We start from the raw sequence: 23,014 nt of genomic DNA, 5'->3' as shown, positions 1-23,014 counted from the left end.
AACTGTCATGTTCATAATGCTGACTGCAGCACTGTCCACTCTTTGCCATGATTCATGTTTTTAAGCTTAATGCCACAAATAAAACAACATCTATTTGCAAATCATCATAAACAAAGAAACTCCACAAATCAACTTTAATATATTAAATAAGAAAAATAATTAAAAAAAGGCCACAGCTCCATACCACAGACTTAAACCTACTTCCACCAATTTCTTTTCTCTTTTCCATTATCTGCTTTGTTCAAGGCTTCAAGCTAGATATCTCTTTCTTTTTCAGCTGATATACAATGGCAACAGTCGCCATCGTGGGTGACAAATTCTGTTTCCATGAGGAAACCCACCTGACAGTCCACAAGACCTCTGTGTTTTTCCCAGGAGATGGGTTTGTTATAGACAATCCAAAAGGAGAATTGATCTTCAGGTTTGATTCTTACAACGGCCCTGATTCCCAACCCAAAGATGAGCTGGTTCTCATGGACGCCACAGGCAAGTGTCTTCTCACTCTTATTCGAAAGGTCAGTTTGCTTGGGTGCTTAGAGGTGGTCAACATTCAGGATTTGAGATATTATGTGATGTGGTAAAAAAATTAAATGGTAAAAAATTTTCAAAATTATTTAATCCCATAAAATAATGGTCATAAATAGTTTCTTGGAGAAAAATCGAATATGCTATATTAAACTTTATATAAAAAAAAATAATGCTATTTCATTGCATTGTTAAAACTATATATAAAGGCAATTTTTTTTTTTGAAAAAAAACAACTCATATAGAAATTATATGTAGTATAATGTTTTTGTCTTTCTTTAAATATTTTAAGAAGATTATTAGAGTTTTCCTCCAAAATAAAAATATTAGAGTTAATAACCACCCCAAAGTTAGGTTTAAGATTTTTTTTAACAATTATTATTTTATATATATATATATATATATAGATGTATCACTAAAATTTTTAAACTTTGCACATAAATTAAAATATTTTCATCTCATTATTTGTTATTTCTAAAATATATTCTAATAAAATATTTGACAATCCTTTAACATCCTCATTAAAATTTAATTTAAAAAAAAAGAGATTGTAGCCTTATAAAGAATTATAAAAAAAAAAGTCACGAATATTAAAATTTAAATTTCAAATTTAAAATATTACCTTTTAAAAAAGTGATATACGAACAATTAAGCTGCATTGCTAAGCTTTTAAATTTCATTGATTATAATATTGGATAATTTTTCTTCTTTATATTTCATTACCTTTTATTTTTCTTCAATATTTTCTTAATTAAAAATTAAACTTTGACATATTTTCGTAGCACTTGGGTGGCATTTGATTTGGAGAATTAGTAAATTTTTTCTTAGAATTTTGATGATGGGTATCTGATTCTTATGTTTGGTTAAAGTTAATCCGATTATGAAAAAAATGACAGATTTTCAGTAGTAATCAAAGTCTCGAAATCAAAATCTCACTCTTTTTTATAGTATTCTAAGATTTTGGGAGAGAAAGTTGCTTTATTTATAAATTTGACTTGAATAAAAAATTATAAAATAGTTATTTCTCTTTTGAAGAGTATGTATAGAAGTGCTGAAATTCAGTTATAAGTTTTTATATAAAAAAAATTTTATATTGCAATTAAGGTGTTTGACATGAAGAAATACCTTAAATAATTATTTTTTATTTTTATAAATAGATTATTTAAAATATTTTTGTATAGAAAATACCTTAAATAATTCTTTTATATTTTAGAGTTTAGGATTTAATATTACTATTTTTATAAAATGATTATTTAAGATATTTTTGTACAAAAAAAGTCATTTGTGCAAAAAAAAACCTTAAATAATCTTTTTATGTTTTTTATAAATAGATTATTTAAAGTGTTTTATACAAAAAATATCTTAAATAATTCTTTTTTATTTTATGGTTTAGGGTTAATATTTTTATAAAATGATTATGTAAAGCATTTCTGTACAGAAAATGTTTTAAATAATCTTTTTATATTTTTACAAATAGGTTATTTAAGGGGTTTTTTAATTCTTCATTTTTTAAAGGGAATTATTTAAGGCTTTTCTGGATAAAAAATATTTTAAATAATTCCCTTTATTTTTTTAAAAGGTATTATCTACGGTAATTTTAAACAAAAAATGCCTTAACTAATGCCTTTTAAAATATATGAAGGTATTATTTAAAGCATTTTTTGTCCAAAAATAACTTAACTAATGCTTTTATATTTTTTAAAGAGTATTATTCAAGATGTTTTTGAACTAAAAACACCTTAAATAATTCTTTAAAAAAAATGAAAGCACTATTTAATGTGTTTCTGGATTAAAAATATCTTAAATAATCCCATTCATTTTTTTAAGTAGCATTATTTAAAGTATTTTTTATCCAGAACCGCATTAAATAATGTTTTTTAAAAAATGAAGGGGATTATTTAAGATTTTTTTTATCTATACATATCTTCAATAATCTCTTTCATTTTTTTTAAATATTAGAGATTATTTAAGGTATTTTTGGTTAAAAAACATATTAAATAATCCCTTTTAAAACAATAAAAAAATTATTTAATGTGTTTTCTAATAAAAAATTGTCTTAAATAAATTTTTATATTTTTTATTAATGATATTTTATAAATAAAAATAGCAATCATAAAATTTTTTTTTTTTTGCTGCTAAAAATATCATTTGTTGTTTATGTATTTATTATTAATAAAATCTAATGAAAAGTTATCTAATATATATATATATATATATATATTATATTACAACATACAAGGTTACATGATCAAAATTACTTATGTGGATGTCTAGGTGGATAATCTCTTTTAATGACATATAGGATAATATTTATATTATTTTATTTATCAAATAAAATTTTTTAATAAATTATTTAAATTGATATTTTGGATAATTATTTACATTAAAATTAATATCTATCTAAGATTGAAATTTTTGTATAAGATTTGAATTCAAATATATTAAATAATAATTTTTTTCTTTTTAAATTTAATGACAATTTCAAATATATATACTTAATAAAATTTTATTTTCTGTCAAATAATTCTATTTAATAAATTATTTTAATTTAATATTTTTAGATAATTATTTAAATTTAAATCAAAATTTATCAAAAATTAAAAATTATTTAATAGATTATTTAAATTTAATACTTTTAGATAAGTTAATGAATTATTGACTATAAAGCATGTATTTTTAAAGTAATAAAAGCTTACAGTTTTATATGAAAATATAAGACATTTGAATGTTGATAAAAAAGTTAGATAAAAATACGTTTTTGTTTTGAAAACAAATCTAATGTTTTATTCTAATATACATATATATATTATAACATACAATGTTACATTATCAAAATTGCTTATGTGGATGCCTAGGTAAATAATTTATTTTAATGACATCTAAGATAATATTTATATTAATTTATTTATCAAATAAAATTTTTTAATAAACTATTTAAATAGAATATTTTGGATAATTATTAAATTGAAATTAATATCTATCTAAGATTGAAATTTATGTATAAGATTTTAATTCAAATATATTAAATTATAATTTATCTTTTCTTTTTAAATTTAATGGCAGCTCCAAATATATATACTTAATAAAATTTTATTTTTTGTTAGATAATTCTATTTAATAAATTATTTAAATTTAATATTTTTAGATAATTATTTAAATTCAAATAAAAATCTATCAAAAATTGAAAATTATTTAATAGATTATTTAAATTTAATACTTTTAGATAAGTTAATGAATTATTGACTATAAAACATATATTGTTAAAGTAATAAAAGCTTACATCTTTATATGAAAATATAAGACATTTGAATATTGATAAAAAATTAGATAAAAATACATTTTTTGCTTTGAAAAAAAATATAATATTTTATTCTAATATATATATTATTATATTATATTACAACATATAAGGTTACATGATAAAAATTGATTATGTAGATGCTTAGGTAGATAATATCTTTTAATGACACATAAAATAATATTATTTTATTTTATTTATCAAATAAAATTTTTTAATAAATTATTTAAATCCAATATTTTAGATAATTATTTAAATTGAAATCAAAATCTATCTAAGATTGAAATTGTTGCATAAAATTTGAATTCAAATATATTAAATTATAATTTATCTTTTCTTTTTAAATTTAATGGCAGCTCCAAATATATATACTTAATAAAATTTTATTTTTTATCAAATAATTATATTTAATAAATTATTTAAATTTAATATTTTTGGATAATTATTTAAATTCAAATAAAAATCTATCAAAAATTAAAATTTATTTAATAGATTATTTAAATTTAATAATTTTAGATAAGTTAATGAATTATTTACTAAAAAAGCATATATTTTTAAAGTAATAAAAGCTTACATCTTTATATAAAAATACGAGACATTTGAATGTTGATAAAAAAATTAGATAAAAATATGTTTTTGCTTTGAAAACAAATATAATATTTTATTTATGTTCTAATTCAAATATTTTTATATTATATATTTGTTTAATTTATTTGTTTCTCTTTAGTCCATAACTTTTTTTAATTTTGCTTAGATTGATTATAATTAACTTTTTGTATTATATATATTTTTTATTTTATTCATTTCTTCAATGTTTTTATTCTCTATTCATTTGTTAACGTATTTGTTTTTATTATTATATATATTTAATCTTGACAAATTAATGTGTAAATTGATATTCTTTATTTTCTTTTGCTATACTTTTTATTATTGAATTTCTTTATTTACAATGAATGATATGAGAATAATGATGATCACTACCATATCAAACTCACAAAAAATATAATCAATTATGTTAAAAATAATTAAAAATAAAAAAAATTCAAAAAAAGTTTTTAAGCATAACATAAAGAATTATTATTTCTTTTTAATCTAAAAAATGACTTTATTTTGTTGACATATATAAAAATAATTGTTAGCCTAATATATATTTGTGTAATAATACTTGAAGTATGTAAAAAATAAAAACTAATAAAAGACAAATGATTATAACAAAATTAATAATTGTGATTTGTTGTTCAATCACATATACATATATACACCACTTAATCAACATTGTGATTAAAACAATTATTAATTTTAATTATTTAAGTATTGATTCTTGATTTTTTATAAAAAAAAAGCAGTAGCAAAATTTTAATATTTAGTAAATAAATTGAAGAAAATATTTTTTTATGAAAAAAAAGATTTTTATAATTTTTAAAAATTTACACAAGTTTAGATTTCTTTTAGATGAACAATATCATTTATAATATATTATGTATAAATTATCATTTAATTGTAACTTAATTTTATAAATATATAAATATATATTAAATAATTAAAAAATAAATTTAAAATTATAAAAAATTTAACAAAAAATCCCATACATTATACGGGTTAAAAAAGGTAGTTATTATATATATATATATATGAAGGAGATTATTATTCAAAAATTAATATATGTAAATTTTTTTAATTGAATAAATAAATTTAAATACAAAATGTCCTAAAAATAATAAAAAAAAACTTCTAAGTGTCATTTTTTTTAATATCATATTTTCCTTTGAAATATACGATTTTTGGAATCAAACGGCCGTTGAAGATAGAGTAATAAGTTTCGAGAATGAGGAAAAGCTGCTATACCAGAAGCCAAGTCTCGATCAATTATTAGGGGTACAAATGGAAAACGAAAGCCAAATTTTCTTTGTCCGTCGATCATCCATCATCGGACGATCAAGCGTGGAAGTAGACGTATACGGCGTGGAATACCAGATGGGGGGCTCGTTTCCCCAGCGTTGCTGTACAGTTAACAGCACTTCCTTAGAGAGCTCATCAAAGAAACCAACGGCTGAGATAAAAAAAAAAGTGGACCCCTCAACGCATGTGATGTTGGGCAAGGATGTGTTTTTGCTTTGTCTTAAGCATAGCGCATTTGCAATGGGATTGGTGCTTATTCTTGATCAAATGTATGATGATGGTGATATGACGACGATGATGATAATGCGGATGCTAGTCCTGGTGTAGAGGATTCTTCCTCTTGACAACCTTTTCTTAAAAAACAAAAAAACAAAAAAATAGAAAAGTGAATTCGAACTACAATCACTTTTAAAAATAATATCTAATAAAATATTAAACTCAAATTTTAATATATCTAATTTTTACTAAAAAGTCAAAAAAATCTTAAAATAAAAATTCAATAATTATTTAAATTTTTAATATTTTATTATGATTAACCAAATTTAAAATTATTTTATTTTTAATCAATTGAATATTTAAATAATTATTTTCACTCAATTCAATTTTTAAATATTTATTTTCATTTCAATTAAATTCTTAATTAAACAAATATTTTTATTAACGATTAATCAACTTTCATATAATAAAAATTTAAATTTAATTAATTACAATAAAATAATAAAAATTTAATTGAAATGCTCTTTTAACCTTTTAGCCACATTTTTACTTCCAAATTACAAACTCCTTTATAACAAAAAGGTAAGAGAGGAGAATGTAAACATAAGAAAAGTTGAATGGAATTTGAACATATCCATCAAAAGCTTATCACATTGCCTTTTAAACAAAAAGTTGAATTGCATAATTGAAATTTTGCCTTTTGATAGCTCCTATTTGTCAAAGGGATTCTTCGATTCCCTGACAAACATGAAGTTTGTTGATTTTGATACTGATGTGAGTGAACGCTACTTTCCTTGGTACAAAATTCTTTTGGCTTTGCATGATTATTAATTTAAGATTAAAAAAAAAAAAGGAACAAAGGAAATTTGTGGAATTTACACTTGAAATTGTCATTTCAACTGTCCCAAATTTGTGGATCTAAAAAACTATGACATGAAAACAAAATGTTCCTTATCTTTGACTTACCTATCAATGTTACTGTCGGGTCTTGGCTTATCAATTAGGAAAAAATTTTAAAATTTTGAAGATTTAAGTTTAAATATTATTTTATGTGAGTTTGGTTTTAATTATGTTTTAATTGTTAATTAATTAATTAATTAAATTATTTAATAATATATATATAATATTTAATTATGGTTATGATTTGTATTTATAATTTTTAAAGAATTTATTAATATTATTTGTGTTTTAGTATTGGCCAATGGGCTTCCTACCTAAACATTTTAATAGATTTTAATGGGAATTAATTGGTGCAACTCTGAACAATAAATTAATATATGAAACTATTAAAAAAAAAAGGGCATTTATGTTGTTACATTTGTTCCACTTTTAACTTTTTTTATATATATAAAGTTTAAAATATAAAAAGTAATTACAAATCTTAAGATTTGAATTAAAAATTTTTAAATATAAAATTTTAAAAATAATTGAATAAATCAATTAAATTAAAATTTGGGTTATTTTTAACTTAACTGTTAGCTTTGCCCACAGCATCACATCTACTAATAGGATAGATTCAAAAAAGCATTGTCATTAATGGAGTATCTTATTTTTGTTGAAAAAGTACTAATAATACTACTTAATACTATCATTAATTAAAAAAGCAATTAGAAAGAGGTTATTTTTTCACATCATGAAATGTAAAAACCATGTTGTAAAAGTGAAAGATAAAAAAAACAAAGCAAAATCATACCATTTGCCATGCAGCAGAGGGTTTTTTTGGGCCAATATGCAGCAGAGGGTTGAGTATGAAAGGAGGAGGATAGGATGTCAATTTTATGAAGTGCCCATGCTGGGAAAAATTTATGTGCAAATTGCTGAGGCAGGTGGACAATGGGCATGGCCAGGTAGATTTTAATGGTGACTATTAAATACTTGAAACCCATCATTTGTTCCTTTTGATACCCAAACCCCCAACTCTTTTTCTCCCTCTCTCCCCAGCGAAAAAATGACCCAAAAACTCACTGTAACCACAATGGTAAACTCTCTTAAATTATTGGGGCAAAAACAAAGGCATGAAAACAGAAAGCAACCCTTCCTCTCTCACCTATTGTACTACTCATCAGCCAAAAGAGAAGAAAAGAAAAGAAAAGAAAAGAAAAGAAAAGAAAAGCTCCCCATCTCTGATCTCTCTTTTCTATTGCAAACTCGTAATTGAAAAGGAAAGGAGCAAAAGACACCATTAAGAAATTGACTAATCCATCAACCCCATGTAGAGAGTACTGTCTTAGCGGTAAAGCACAAATATCTTCCCATCCCCCCTTGGTTCTCTGTCTCTTCATTTTACCATACAAGACTTTGTTTTTCCATTGAAGAAGAAAGATGCCAAGGCCAGGCCCTAGACCTTACGAGTGTGTAAGAAGAGCTTGGCATAGCGAAAGACATCGACCCATGAGAGGTTCCATCGTTCAGCAGATTTTAAAGTTCTGGGTCTTCTTTATTTTCATCAATTTTCTTACATTTTCACCGGCATTTACTATTTTTTGGGTTTAATAATTCCTTGCCTGTCATACGTTTGATTTTAGGCTATCTATGGAAAATCATAGCACAGCTACAAAAAAGAACAAGGAATGGCAAGATAAAATACTTGTTGTCATCGTCAAATCTGAGGAGATTATGTATTCCAAAGCCAATTCTGAGGTTCTTTTCTGCTTTCAATTTTGTGGATCTTTTATTTTGCATTTACATTTTTGGGCTCATTTTTTTATTAATGTTTTTTAGGCTGAATATATGAACAAGGAAACCTTATGGGACCGTGTTAATGATGCCATCAACACGATTATCCGTAGGGATGAGAGCACTGAAACAGGAGAGCTTTTGCCTCCTTGTGTTGAAGGTACTATTGATTTCTATTTGGTGTATTTTTGGATACGAGTTTGTTATTATGTTACTGGATTTTTCTCATTTTGATACACATTAGCTTAAACTTTATGAAGTTTTCTATTTGAAAGTAGTTTCAATGACAATTTGAACTGAAAGATTGTAGTAAATATATGTTGTTTTAGCGGCCCTTAATCTGGGGTGCCATCCAGTGAAAGCTTCAAGGAGCCAACGGCACTGTAATCCTAGGACTTACCTTACGCCAAGAGCATCGGAACCTGTTTCTGCAGCTCCTAGGATTTTTGATAAAGGTAGTGAGGCAAGGTGTCCTCAGATATCGCCAGTTCTGTCTGGTGGTCAATTTGCTAGAATAGCTACCAATGTGAATTCAAATATTTTGGTTTCACAAACTAACTATCATAGTTTTCCTTTTCTCTCTGAAAGTTGTCCATCTGGCCATGAACAATTGATGAGGAATGAAACTAACACCCCGCCAAACCTGGGTCAAGTTTATCCCCTTTATTATGGAATTCACTGTCAAAATGCAGAGTCCCTGACGGGTTCTCCAGTTCAGGAAAATATAGCGTCTGATACCATAATTGTTGGGAGACCTATTGGTACATCAATTGCAGAGCCAGCAGCAATAGGTTTCTTACAGAATCTCGTTTCCTCTTCTGATGTTGGTGTTGATGGTAAGAGAATTGGACAGATAGATATCAGGCACGTTCATGAGAAGTCATTTGGGACAGAGTGCGATTTGTCCTTGCGGTTGGGTCTATTTTCTGACCCTTGTATGCAAGTAGAAAAGAATTCAATTTTGGAAACTGAAGATGTTGGTCCAAGAAGCTGTCAAGATGGGGGCAAAGTTAATGAGGTTTTTCAACAAAAGAGTAAAGAGTTATGTATTTTTAGGGAGAGGACTGTTAACGACCATTTTGAATCATTTTCGAGAAAGTGGTTTATAGAAAGTGAAGGTCACAATTTGGGGGCAACAAAGAGAAAGCGTAAGGCAACATTTGGAGGTGATTTGGAAGATGAACAATTTTGCTGGCAACCAGGGCCCTCATCTTATAATTGAAAAAATGGCCAGGTTTGTAGACAATAGTTTTGTTTTGTAGTCTGTCCTTCAAAATTAATGATCTCTTGATCATATTAGTGAATCGCTTCTGCAATCTTTACTTTCTAAGTAGATCTGATTGTAAAATTTAAATGCTGACCATGAGTTGCATTGTTGGGATGCAGCAGAGAGTGAATTGTAAATATAATCTGAGCATGATTGGTATCTAATTGTTGAATGATTTAATTCTCATGACACATCTAATTACTTAAAACCTTTTAATAAATAATTTTTTTCAGTTGATGGCCATAAAAGGAATATTTACCTTCTAACCATCTTACCTAGTGATTTGTAGGTTTCTACTTGTACAAAGATATAGAGCAAAACGAAAGAGGAAAATTTTTATAATTAGCTATTTGAAACTATAAAGTGTAGTAAAATATAGACCGGAGCTAACATAAAGTGAAGTGAACCAAATTGAGGGTTGATTATGAAGGATGTATCCAACATCCATTATTCATGTTCCCCATTGCCTTAGGAGAATATGCAAGGATTGATTTTTGCATGTTTGTAGCACAGTGATACATTTATTGTTGATATGACTGTTTCTTGAGTTAGCCACAGGAGGGTAAGTTTTAGTTCTAGGCATTAGGTAGCATTACATTTTGTCACTTTTGTGATGTAGATAAGTCTTTGGAGTTCAGGATGGGGCAAGAGGCATAATGGAGGTAGTTTGCGGGAAGGAGACTAGATTACTGCAGGTGCAGGGGATATGGGACAGGATGGTTGCTAATGGTCTCATATATATCTTTGTGGTCTGATACACTTCAGTAATTAGATGCACTTGGGCATAAGATGGTTCCTGGGAATAATCCTGGTTAGCATTGAACTTATTTGGTTTTTAGGTGGTACAGAGGCGCACTAGAAGGATTCTTTAGTTGAGGACTTGTGATTGGTGTTTTGTAGAAAGAGCCTTTATGTGTTTTGATGAGTGGAGTTTGTACTTCCTATTTCAAGAACCTATTTATGATACTGGAGTGATTTGCAACGAGAATGGCTTAGTTATTTTCCTTCGGATGGGGTGCCAGTGTTTTTCAGTTAAGCCTCAAAGATGAATGCTTGCTTTGAGGATTACTTCATTTGGGGTTCTGATTTCTGGAAAAGGCAAATGTTTTACTGATGTTGAGCGCCCTTCATCCAGGTTTTATAAAACCCTTTGAATCTGAAGTTGTAATTGGTTGTTGAATTGATATTCTCATATACGGTATGTTGCTTTACTTCCATTTGTATCTCATTCTGGACCTCGTAAGCTTAAATCTTGTGGAAATTCCTCTCAAACCTGGGCAGACTCTTTAACTCTTTCCATGTGATCTGTGGTGGGGTGACTCCACCAAGCTCTAAATTTATGGTTGGTAAACCATCCCATTCCTCAAGAGTGAAAACGACAGTTCATTTTTGTTTTCTTTCTTATTTCAATGCACTTTTTGCTTCACCTTAGGTTATTACCCTGTCACTTCCAGCACAGTAATATCAGCTCAATAAGTTGAGTTTCCAACCACTTATTCGTTTCGGGCAGACATCCCCCAGCCGCAATGTAACTAAGTTGTGGGTTCCAGGGAAAGACATATAATAATAACTCATAAAACATCACATGTTTAGAAATTTGGACATGCGAAGAAAATGTCTAAACTTGTAGCAGTAGTGTGTCTCTTAGATCAAGAATCGTATTTTTGTCTTTTTGCAGTTAAAACAACATGACGATGTCAAGGTTATGCCAATTGCCATCTGGATGCTCCAAAGTTTCAAAACACAACCGAAACTATTGACAGGCAAGACTTGGTTAAAAGACGAAAATTCTACACAATTGACAGTAATTTGAAGACGGGAAAAAATTTTCTTCACACAAATTCCAGTTGTTCAAGCCTGCATTTTAAAGAATAAATGGACGCTCTCTAATCAGTTTAACTCTATTTTGGAAAGTATCGGTGAAAGCTCACCTGCTGAAAAACAGAAGAGTAAGAGTTTTTGGCAGGTCCCATACCTCAAAACAGCAGCTGGACCAGAAGAAAATTATCAAAGCTTAGGGGGTAGCCTAGCCAGGCCTTTTCCCAAAGCATCAAACTGGGGATGGGAGGAATACTTTCCTACTGTGTGATAAATGGTATCAAGATAGGCCACTTTCTCTACTTTCAACAAAAGAATTGTATTGGATCAAGGTCTTAATTAAAACACAAGAATAACAGATTTAGTGTCTGGTATCGGCCATTAGCAAAGATCAACTGATTTTCTAACTATTAATGATGAAGTTGTTGTTTGAACAGCTACAAAAATTTGGAAATTTCAGCACTTCGGAAAATTGGATTGCTATTACACATAAACAACCGAAAGTGGATTGGCACAGGCTCATTTGGTTGATTTACATGTTTTTCCACATCTAACCTTGGTTTTGTAGTATAATAATTTACATGTTTTTTCTGTCGATTTTTTTTTTCAAAAAATAAAGTAAAACAAAGTGATATTCAGTTGTTGTGAAACAACAGTAACAGAAAATATGTCGCTATAATTCACAGCAAGGCTCTGATCAGTTACATCTTTATATCCAGAAACGAATCAAAGTTTTATTCAAACACAAAACACACTCCATGATCACTACCATAATAAAAATGAAAGTCTCTCTGGTATAGGCTACATACTCTGAACTCATACAATATCGCATAAAAAGTAAAAGCAGGCAAAAGGGTTAACATAATCAGCACAACAAAACCAAGGCAATGGACATGGAGACAAGATAGAGGGTGGCAACAAGGGATGAAGCTGAGCTGGGAGGACCTAAAATTCCGGGCGTAGTACTGGCGCCATTTCCGACGTCGACCTTGAGCTTTTGGCCTCCGAAACAGTGAGCAGGGAAAGTGCAAATGAAGTAGTACTCACCAGTCCTCTTAAGGGTAATTCTTGCAGGTCCGTTGTTCTCAGTAAAGATAGTATCGGTAGTGCTGCAAGCGTCGTAAGCAACTTCTGTCACCTCGGCAACATTATGTGCTCCTGTAGTAAAGTTGAACACTGCAAAAACATGGAACAATTGGTCCATAAAAATTGATTCAATACAAACCCTGGAATTAATTCTGTCCACTCCAGGAGCATAATTCTCCAAAGAAAACAAAACAAAAACAATACCTATATAGCTGATGATCAAATTCTGGTTCAAAATTTCAATTAAAAAACTTGTTTAAGTTGGATTTTGGGCTAAGAAACTCACCAAGAACATCCCCAACCATGAAGTCTTTATTTTCAGCCCAATCATCATAAAAATCAGCATTACTATTAGGGATTTGCCAACTAATGGAGTCTCCTACTGTGTAAGTTCTAGCATATGTGATCTGCACCAGGGTTGCAGCCAAAACTACAGAAAGTGCTGCCATGCTGATTTTCCTAGCCATTTTTTCTCTGTTTTCTCTGCTTACAGTCGCCCCTAGACCTCTGTCTCTCTCTATCTGCAGTAATGCGTGGTTGTTTATCCTTCTCTTCCCTTATAGAGAATATATATAGAGTAATGGAGAGTGACAACCTTTTTGTGTCAAGCCATGCATGCCACCACTTTGTTTAGTTAATTAAAATGGACATGAAATTAAAAAAACCTGACTTTTTTAAGTATTCAATGAATGCCAAATATAAAACACAAAATGTAATTAATGGAACTAACATTAGGGGAAAAAAGTCAGGACATCTTAGACATAGCTTATGGAAACTAAAAAGAAAATTGTTCATGGATGAATCCTCTTAAGCAACTTAAATTTGGGGAAAAGAAAAGAAAAGAAAACAACCTTTTTTTTTTCTCATTCAGCTCTTATTGTTCACTCAATCATGCTGAAAAAAAAAACCCAAAAGCTCAGCATTAAAATATATATATATAATAAATTCTTGTAAATTTTGATGTTTATTGTCATTTGGTATCACTATCACAAATTTGATATCTAATGTATTATTAAAAGGGAGGAAGAAAAAACGTTGGTGAGGATAAATTTGGAAGGTCAAACTAAAAAGAAAAGGTTATCAGTGTAGTATTAGCTTTTTAGGTCTTAGAGCCATCGGCTTTGCTTAATTAGAAAGGGAAAGAAAGCCTACAAATCAAGCCCATCGTTGGCCCAAATAGTATCCTAAACTGCTCTTATAAGTCGTAATTCAATTGGTTGTTAATATGAATTCGAGGTTTTGTTTTATTGATTTATATAATTATTTTGAAAAATAATATTTAGTTGATTTGAAATTTAAAGTTTAGTATTTATTATAATGTCATTTGAAAAAATTGTTATTATTTTTTATTTTAATTATTAAAATTTTTATTTTGAATTTATTGAAAAGAGTTAATATCATGAGTTATTTTTAAATTATAATAAAATATTTAATGTATTCATTCATAATGTGATTAATTATAAATAATAACATGTAAAAAATAAATAATTTTTTAATATCATATTAATTAATATATTTATGATTTAAATATCATATTAAAAATTTTTTAAATTCAAATATCAAATTAAATATTTATCTATATCTTAAAAATTATTCATGATATTAATTCTATTAAAAATGATATAATAATTTATTTAAGGTCATAGTTTCCTTTTTTTTTTTCAATTTTCTTTCTTAAAGAAAGGATCGATATACCTTTTTAGCTAGAGGCAGGCTAGTTCATTAATACTTAAGCTTTCATTACCAGAAAAAAGAAAGTCTAAAACCAAGGCCCAAGGATTAGCCTCTATTGCTGTGATAAGTCATAATTCAAACTGTCTTTGTTGATTTGGCCAATCTTTCCAGCTATATATATATATATATATATATAATTTTAATCTTTTCACAGTTTTTTAATGTGGGTTTGGTTCAAATTATATTATATATTATATGAAATATTTAAAAATTATATTTATATATTATACAAAAGATTTATTCCGGCAAAAGAAATATACATTTTCTAAGATTTGTAAAGAACTAATCAGCAATTTCCAGCATGTGACCATGTGTTTCTGAAGGTACAAAAATCGGGTGTATTGGTTTGTTCTCAAGTATGACACGAAAAATAAGTACTAAACCTATAAGAATATCATATCTGGGTGCTGGTTTGGCATCAAATGCAAACCAGAATAAGCCCCAACACATGTTCAATCACTATCTTGTGAAAACAAGCAGCAATGCAGTGGAGATTGTTAATATTATTGAATAGAAGCCAGTCCAACCGCTAGCTCGAATATCCTGCAAAGATGAATCATTGTGATGTTAAAAGAGCAAGTCATCACAAACAAGTGAATCACTAAACCACATATATGCTATGTTCAAGACTACATTTTATCAAGATGCAAGCAGAAGCAACATCTTTTTGTTCACTTTATTGACAAAGAACACAGATATATGCATAATAACTGAAGGGAGATCTTGTTACAAACTAGACAACAGACCAAACAAAGCCACTGTCCATTAATCAAATAGTATATCAGATATGTACAGTTAAATCAGGGATTGTTGTTCATGCCATCAAGGAATCAATCCCACAAGGCAACAAGTATGAATAAAGTACTAGTAAATTAAAGACTACGTAGAACATATGGCATCTAAACAAGATACTTCTAATTGAAGGAAGTGCTTCCCATGTAGCATTGGTGCAATGGTATGATTTTTTAGTTGTCCTCAATAAAAGTCCTAGTGCATTGTAAAGAGGGATCCATGGTAACACTTGATGAAGTAGATTCAGTGCAAAGGCTAATTGAAAGCTGAACTCGGTAAGAAACCTTTTATCACTTTTGGAACCAAATCTCAGCCGGTAGAAATGGTTAATAAGTTGTGTATGATGATAGAGTAACCTTTGGCAAGGCAAACAGATGAAAATTTTAGCTAATCTGATTGAGGGTAAGTTCTGGAAACAGTTGTTAGGCTGCATTGGTTTGGTTGGGGATACTAGCATTCAGCCACCAAATTGACCCTTCTATGGGTACTTGGCATCCTTCCAGCATCATATGCATAGTAATTGGCTTTGGTCCAGCAACAGGTAGTCTGAAAGAAAACTGGCAAATTGGAGTAGCTTTGCATCACATAAAAGGAGGTTAACCTTACCTAGGAAGACCTTATCCAATCTTTCAACTACATTTCTGTCCCTTGCAATGATTTATTTACTCATCAGTTCATATTAATTAGAGAAACTTCCTTTCACGCAGGATGGAGAAAGGAAGTAACACAGGAGGTTCACTACCTAAGAAATTTAGGAACAGAAATTAGTTTTTTGTTAATCTGTTTATTTATTTATGGCTTGAAACCGTTGCCTTTTGAGATTTAAGCCTTTCCTCCCCTAAAAAAAACTTGTTATTATGATTTTTGGGCTTTAGACTTGATTATTGGAATTTGAAATCAGAATCTCTCCACACTCATCCTTGTTCATCTATCTCTCTCTACTTTCTCTCTTTTTGTCTTCTCTATCCTCATCGTGTTCTTCCTCTTCAAGCTGCATTAGGAAGTCAAAGAATGTTTCATGGAAAGGAGTTCAAAATAGAACTTAGTCATTCAAACTAATAAATAATTGGATCTTAGGTGTCTTCAGACATAAATAAGGCATTTACATAAAAACTATATACCAACCAGTTTTTATTGGTTCAAGAACATGATGTGAAGACCACAAAAATGGTGCAAAAAAGGCATTATGAAGCTATTAAATTCAATCAAGAAGGTATAGACATATCAGAAAGAAGTGTAATTTTTGTTTGGGGCTAGTTATGTGGTGCAGACTAGTAAATTTGGTTTCTGATGCTTTATAAGATATGCAAAGGTGATATACTTAATACTCCTAAGCAGATAGTAAAGAAGAAGATAAATCAGACTCATAAAGTGGTTGGGTCAGCAGCATCGCATAGCATCTTCCATTAACATGAAGAAATTGTTATCAAGGTCTGTCTTTCTCTTCATTAATAGACATTATTCCTAATGATTTTACCATGTCTAAATTGTAAAATTAAAACTGTCTAGGTACCACTGTAAATGTAATTTCATCAAGTGGAAATCAAGGAAAAGAAAACAAAATAATTAGCACACCAAGAACATGACAAATTTATAATGTTCTAAGCACATGCTTCTTCTGTCTGAGAACACTCAAATCTAATCTGCAAATGTTAATATATCTAAGATGACATATGTCAACGGTGGGATGAACCTCATACCTTCAAAGACAAGACTGATGAATATGCAGATGAAGATTTAAGTCCATGAAACCCAATATCATATGAGATGCTCCCATCAGCTTTAAACAGTCCAAAATTCCTCTCAGAAGTTGGCCCAGGCTTCAAATTTTCATTAAAGATCGCAAAAACATATGCCTTAACCACATTTTTTGGCCTGAGTGGAGTTCCTTTCATCTTTGCCAGCCTTTTTCGCAAGTTGTAATTAAATGTCCTTGCATTATTTGGTGTCGCCGCAGATTCATTCTCATCTCCACGTGAAGCCCACCCGGTCTCTGTGACAATGACTTCCATCTTTTCAAATCCAGCATCTTCTAATGCAGCATAGGCTGCATCAATCTGAGCATCAAGAAGGTTATCATAATGCAACTTAGTTTTCGCATCATTTATTCCCTCTGTTGGTAGGAAGAGAGCATAATTAATATCAATCTGCTCTGGATCACTCATGTAGGCTAGAAATGGGTAAGCATTTAAACAGAAAGGGGAGCCAATTTGTGAAAAAAACTCTAAGAGTGGCTTCATGTACTGAACAACATTATCTTGGAATACACATGATGAGGGAGGGAAGGAATTAGCAAAAACAGCCTGTGAATGTGCCGTGGTAATCTGAACTACATCACTTAACTTAAGCTTATTTACTGCATTGTAAACATTCTTAACTGCACCTAGAAGAAATCCCGAAAATTCACCACTCCCTCCTAAGACTTCATTCCCTATAGCGATCCCACAAATACGTGTATCAGGAAGATATGCCAGCACATTGTCCTTGACCCAACTCATAGCATGATCGGCATTGGCACTCACATCACTCAGATTACCATTTGGGAGTCCAACCACGATTTCCAGCCCTGTCCCACTAAATGCTTTGAGGACACTTTGATCAGCATCATAAATTCGAACATTCCTTATTTTTGCTCCCCTAAGAAGTGTGACAACTTCATCAGGTGAAGGGATGTTATTTGCAAATCTTCCATAATTAATGCCATACGTTCCAGTGAAAGCTTGCACAGACACAGATGCTGGAGAAAAGAAACAAAAATAGTTTTTTAATCACTGTCATTTCATTTCCAAGTGCCATGTAACAAACAGGAAGACAATCATATTAAGAATAATATTCACTGGTCAAATACAGAAGAGAGGACAAATTTTCAGATAGCTATTACAGTCAATGTTTTAGTAGGAAATGAAAACTAAAGCCGTTCTTTTCCCTGATTTTTGGCAAATGCATCACACATCCTAGAATTCTACAATAAAATAGTAAATTGTTTCTGGATCAATGAAACAGATGGAAGTATTTATGTTTTTTTTTTTTTATAAGATCTCAAGAAATTAAGATACCCATCATAAATTGTAGGAAACAATTATCTGAAACACCATTGGAACTGAATACATAAGCAAATTCTCAAACTGGTAGAAAGACAGGGTGAAAAGAAGAAAGCTACCAAGAGAGAGATACACACATACACACATGTATCGTACAAGCCAAAAGAAGGAAGTTTTGTTCCAATGTGTTCTAAGAGAGTATGACTGTAATAGCGATGAGTAGTTATTAATCAGCAAAAAAGCAAGAAAGGCCTTCATGGTGAGAAACTTGGTTGGTAGGTGGTTATCAAATATTTGGTTCATAATCGTAAGTTATTTTCATTTTCAAATTATTATTATATTGTTTTAATGACTTATATCGCATGGTTTGCAATTTAAACCATGGAAGGATTATTGTGGCATAAAGTAAGTGAGCAAATTTCAACCTTCAAAACCATCTTTAGGTTTTTTTTAACTAATAGCAGATACACAAACAAAATAATTTCGGCATGGAATGCAAACGAATGCCATTAACGATTCAATGCCAATACATAAAAGAAAGGTTATAAACTAGTATAACCACCTTTATGGATTAAGCTATACTAAAGAAAACTCTCATATTTTGATGAGACTTGAATCAAACAATATCCACCAAAATGAATTCCTATATAATCCACCAACCTTAAAACAGAATAATAGAATTCAAATCTCAAATCCAACTAAAAAGTGCAGCCTGCAAAAGAGCCATCCTCTTAAATAATCATGAAATAAAGAAACAGTAAATTTAATTAAGTTTTTTTTTTTTTTAAAGATATTTCATTCAAAAGAGACGTTTCTCAGTTGACAACATCTTTTTTTTTTTTTTTCCTTAAAAGAGTTGAACCACTCACCTGAGCTTACAATTATCAAAATATAAAGAACAATACAACAAAATTCACAATTAAGAAACCAAGATCCCAGTGTTAAGACAAGGTGAGGCCATATACACTGATCCAAACAATTACATTCAACAAATTCTGAAATCAACCCAATTCAGACAACATAAAAAACTAACAAAAAAACCAAACAAACAAATTGAATTAGGAACCTTAAAAAACAAGAATAAATGAGAAAGTACCAACTGGAGCAAGAAAGACTAGGAAGAATAGATGAACCCCAAAACTTTTCATTGCCTTTTCTCAATCTTTTTAACTTCAAGGAAGAATCAAAGGATCCAACTTTTGGAAACGATCCTTACAAGGGAAAGATAAAAACACAAAACCAAAATCGAAAATTGAACTAACTCCTTCAGTGCAAAACTCCGTGTAACTGTGGCATGCCATAACACAACAAAGATTCACCCTTTGTACTTCACTCTCTCTTTATATCACACTCTCTCCAATCCCCATGCCTTTGTTCTTCAATCTTTAGAATCTAGCTTCTTTTTTTCTTCAACTAAAATCTGGGTAAATCCGGGAATGGAAAATTGTGAACTGATTTTACATATAGAGAACAAAAGCCTTTCCCTTTGGCGGTCGTTTTCTGTGGGACTTCGCTGACTGGGAGAGGCCTTCTGGCCTTGCTGTTTTTATTACAAAAAAAAAAAAAGAAAAAAAAAAGAGAGAGATTATTTGGGTTTTGGTATTAAATTTGTTTGTCTTGCTTTAATTTGTTGTCATTGGTCAATGCTTACTTGCCGATTTGGAAGTGTTTAACTTTGGTTTTTACCCACTCGCTTGCTCTAACACTGCCTACACGCGCCACTATTAGCAAGATTAATAGCTGATTTATCAAGTGGAGCACTAATATATATCGTTCAAGTTGAGATAAACTAAAAAGTAAAACCTCCTTTTACCATCCTTAATTCATTGTTACAAAAATTTGAAACGGAATTTCATTTGTTATCTTAATAAAAATAGTTTCGTGCAATTATTTTTTTAAAAAATAATATTTAATAATTTTAAATGTATTTCTCATAATTTAGATTTTAAAGAATCCAAATGATTTTTTTTTCTTGTATTACTTAGTTTCAAAAATTAAGTAAAAAATATAAAATATTTATAATTTATTGAATACATATATTTGATAAGTTATATAATTTATAAAATTTTTATATTCGATAAAATTAAAAAAATTACATTCAATATTTATGAAATAAAATTAAATTAAAGAAAAAAATCTTATATTTTAAAGAATTTCTACAATATTATAAAAAAACGATTTGTTTCAAATGATTATAAGTTTATTTATAACTTAATAGATAAAATTATGCATGTAGATCTTTAATTTTTTTTATTTTTAAGATAAAAACTTATAAAAATTTTCAAATTTGAAGATTCATAAATTTTTACAAGTTTTTGAATTTATAAATTTATATTTAAAAAATTTGTTAATTTATAAATTAGAAAACTTTAAAATAAAAAAAATTAAAAAATAATTGAATAATTTTATTTACAAATAATTTTAAAAATAACGTAAAACGAAATTGAATGCAAATAGAATCCGACCTTCGTAGGACCCTTTTTTCCAACTGCCACAGGTCATAGCCGAAAATAGAATGGGATTTGATGAATTGGGAAATTTCATGTCGAGCGATGACCGAAGCGCGTGGAAGAGTTGTTTAATGTTTTTGAAACGCCAGACATGGCACACTTGGGAAGAAATGAGGAATTTTCTTTTAAATTTTTGCAAATTCCATTAAATTCTCCTCAAAGATTACAATTTTATTTGTTCATGCTCCTCCAATTGAGCCAATGCCACCTATTTAAGCAAACTCAAATTTCCAAATCTTCCTATATTTAAAAAATTAATAGAGTATACCCAATTTATCTCAATTATTATTATTATTTAATAAAAAATTAAACTCAAATGTTTGATCTAAACACAAGTTCTTATGATTGACTCAACCGTATAATACTTGATTTTTCATTGCATGGTAAGAAATTTTATTGCATTTTGAGTGTAAAAACGATTAAACTTTTTGAAAAACACCCTTCACATATTGAGTATTTATTTTTTACATTCAAATGAATTAAAATTGCCAAGAAAAGTTAGAAATGATAAGAAGTGAATGTTAAAAATATTAGTAATCAGGTTTACGATCTTTTGTTGATAAACGATTTGAAAATTTTCAATAAAAATTTAATAAACTCTTAAATTCTAATTAAATTGATCATTTATCTTGACATTAACTTTGAAAATAGGATAACCTTATCAGCTTTTAAATTTCTTCTTAAAAAAAAAAAAAAAAAAAACTAAAAATCATTCACATTGACCAAAAAATAGATAAAATAAAGGATGATTCAATTAATGAGAAAAAATGGGTTATGAAATGGGAATTTCGTCATCATGATTTACTAGCTAATATGAAAGTTAACGGAGTGTAACAGCAAGCTTTGTCATCTATTGGCCCTCCTCTGCCTCCCTCAATTAAACTTTTGTGGTCCTCTTTCAGAATTTGCCATTACATAATGACTTGTATCATAATTTAAAAAAAAAAAAATTATTTGTTTTCTTTGACATTTTGACTATTTGTATTTTCTAAAACTCGGACAATATTTAGCATTTTTCTTTTATGTTCCTTTAACGAAGTTGGCAACTCCATTCAAGGGAACGACAACTTACGAATTTGCGTCCCCTGTGCAAGGGAAAGCCAATGATTGGAACACAAAGGAAGGTTCATATAATAAAGTTGTAAGAGCAACACACTTTTTGCTTTTGGATTCTGAATCTTTACATGTATTTTAAGCATTAACACTTCCAAATGAATCTTTATATGATGAATTTCTAACATTTAACTTCCAAATGAGCCTTGGAAATTCTTGCCAGCTTTAAAATATTCCACTTGATTTAAGAGGCAATTAGCGTAGCCGTGGTGGAAAAATGGTTGATGCTTAACTAACAAGAATTGTCCACTTTCTATCATTACCTTAACTAACAAGAAACAAGACAGTTGGGTGTGACTACTTTTCTTTGAATTATTCAGCTCCTACTACTTACTTCACTTGATAGTGCAAAACTGAGGAAAAAAAAAAAAACGCTAACCAGTGTTTTGATGAAGGAAGCAATGCAAATGGTGATAACTTATAAGACCAGATCAGTCTTCCAAGCTTCAATTCACATTTTGTTTATGCTTTAATTCTTAGGTTTTAGATGAAATTTTCTATTAAAAATGATTAAATAAAAATTTTAAATTAATAAATTAAAAGGTTGTGTTATATAAATCAATTTATTAATTTAATTACTTCTATTTGAAATTCATGCTGCTAGCAAATAAATATAAGCCAGATGACAAATGAAATGTGTTCAGATCTCTCTATGAATAAGTTTTGTGCATCAACTCTAAAATTAATTGGTAATAAGTAAAAAAGTCTAACTTAAACATAAAATTATAAAAAATTAGATATGGGATAATACTATTTTATTAAACTCCCATCATATGTAGATAAAAATAAAAGATTAAATATGAGATAATATTACTTTAATAGATAAATGAAAATTAAAGAAATTTATTGTATGATAAATTTAAAAAAAATAATAGAATAAAATTTTGATTTTAATATTATATTAGACATCAAACTTAAAACTAATTGATAGATAATTGAAGCTCTAACTTGAATATAAAATTAAAAAAATAAATATTTATTAAATGTGAGATAATACAATTTTATCATATATATATATATATATATATATATATATATA

At 28.7% G+C, this 23,014-nt stretch overlaps 3 protein-coding genes and 1 pseudogene across 3 annotated transcripts; 2 read left to right on the top strand and 2 right to left on the bottom strand.

Annotated features, from left to right (window-relative positions):
* The first annotated feature begins 174 nt into the window (after window positions 1-174).
* LOC111302603 (protein LURP-one-related 5-like) lies at window positions 175-6,066 on the top strand (annotated as a pseudogene).
* A 1,779-nt stretch (window positions 6,067-7,845) lies between these two features.
* Window positions 7,846-10,070, top strand: LOC111303279 (uncharacterized). Its single transcript, XM_022899411.2, has 4 exons — window positions 7,846-8,361; window positions 8,464-8,578; window positions 8,660-8,774; window positions 8,944-10,070. Exons 1-4 carry the CDS (start codon window positions 8,261-8,263, stop codon window positions 9,834-9,836), a joined length of 1,224 nt encoding a protein of 407 aa, XP_022755146.2. The 5' UTR covers window positions 7,846-8,260; the 3' UTR covers window positions 9,837-10,070.
* A 2,210-nt stretch (window positions 10,071-12,280) lies between these two features.
* Window positions 12,281-13,550, bottom strand: LOC111304229 (stellacyanin-like). Its single transcript, XM_022900754.2, has 2 exons — window positions 13,072-13,550; window positions 12,281-12,875 (listed from the first exon to the last, which is right to left on the bottom strand). The coding sequence occupies exons 1-2, from the start codon at window positions 13,250-13,252 to the stop codon at window positions 12,565-12,567; spliced, it is 492 nt and encodes a 163-aa protein (XP_022756489.2). The 5' UTR covers window positions 13,253-13,550; the 3' UTR covers window positions 12,281-12,564.
* A 1,172-nt stretch (window positions 13,551-14,722) lies between these two features.
* Window positions 14,723-19,871, bottom strand: LOC111303278 (glucan endo-1,3-beta-glucosidase 11-like). The gene is made up of 3 exons (XM_022899409.2): window positions 19,449-19,871; window positions 17,012-18,048; window positions 14,723-15,062 (listed from the first exon to the last, which is right to left on the bottom strand). Exons 1-3 carry the CDS (start codon window positions 19,498-19,500, stop codon window positions 14,979-14,981), a joined length of 1,173 nt encoding a protein of 390 aa, XP_022755144.2. The 5' UTR covers window positions 19,501-19,871; the 3' UTR covers window positions 14,723-14,978.
* Window positions 19,872-23,014: the final 3,143 nt, after the last annotated feature.

This window comes from Durio zibethinus, chromosome 13, assembly GCF_047325235.1.
Source record: "Durio zibethinus cultivar Kanyao isolate XHJ-2024 chromosome 13, ASM4732523v1, whole genome shotgun sequence".
Classification (NCBI taxonomy): domain Eukaryota; kingdom Viridiplantae; phylum Streptophyta; class Magnoliopsida; order Malvales; family Malvaceae; genus Durio; species Durio zibethinus.
Note: the sequence above shows the minus strand (reverse complement) of the source record. Positions and strands in the feature narration are given on the sequence as shown.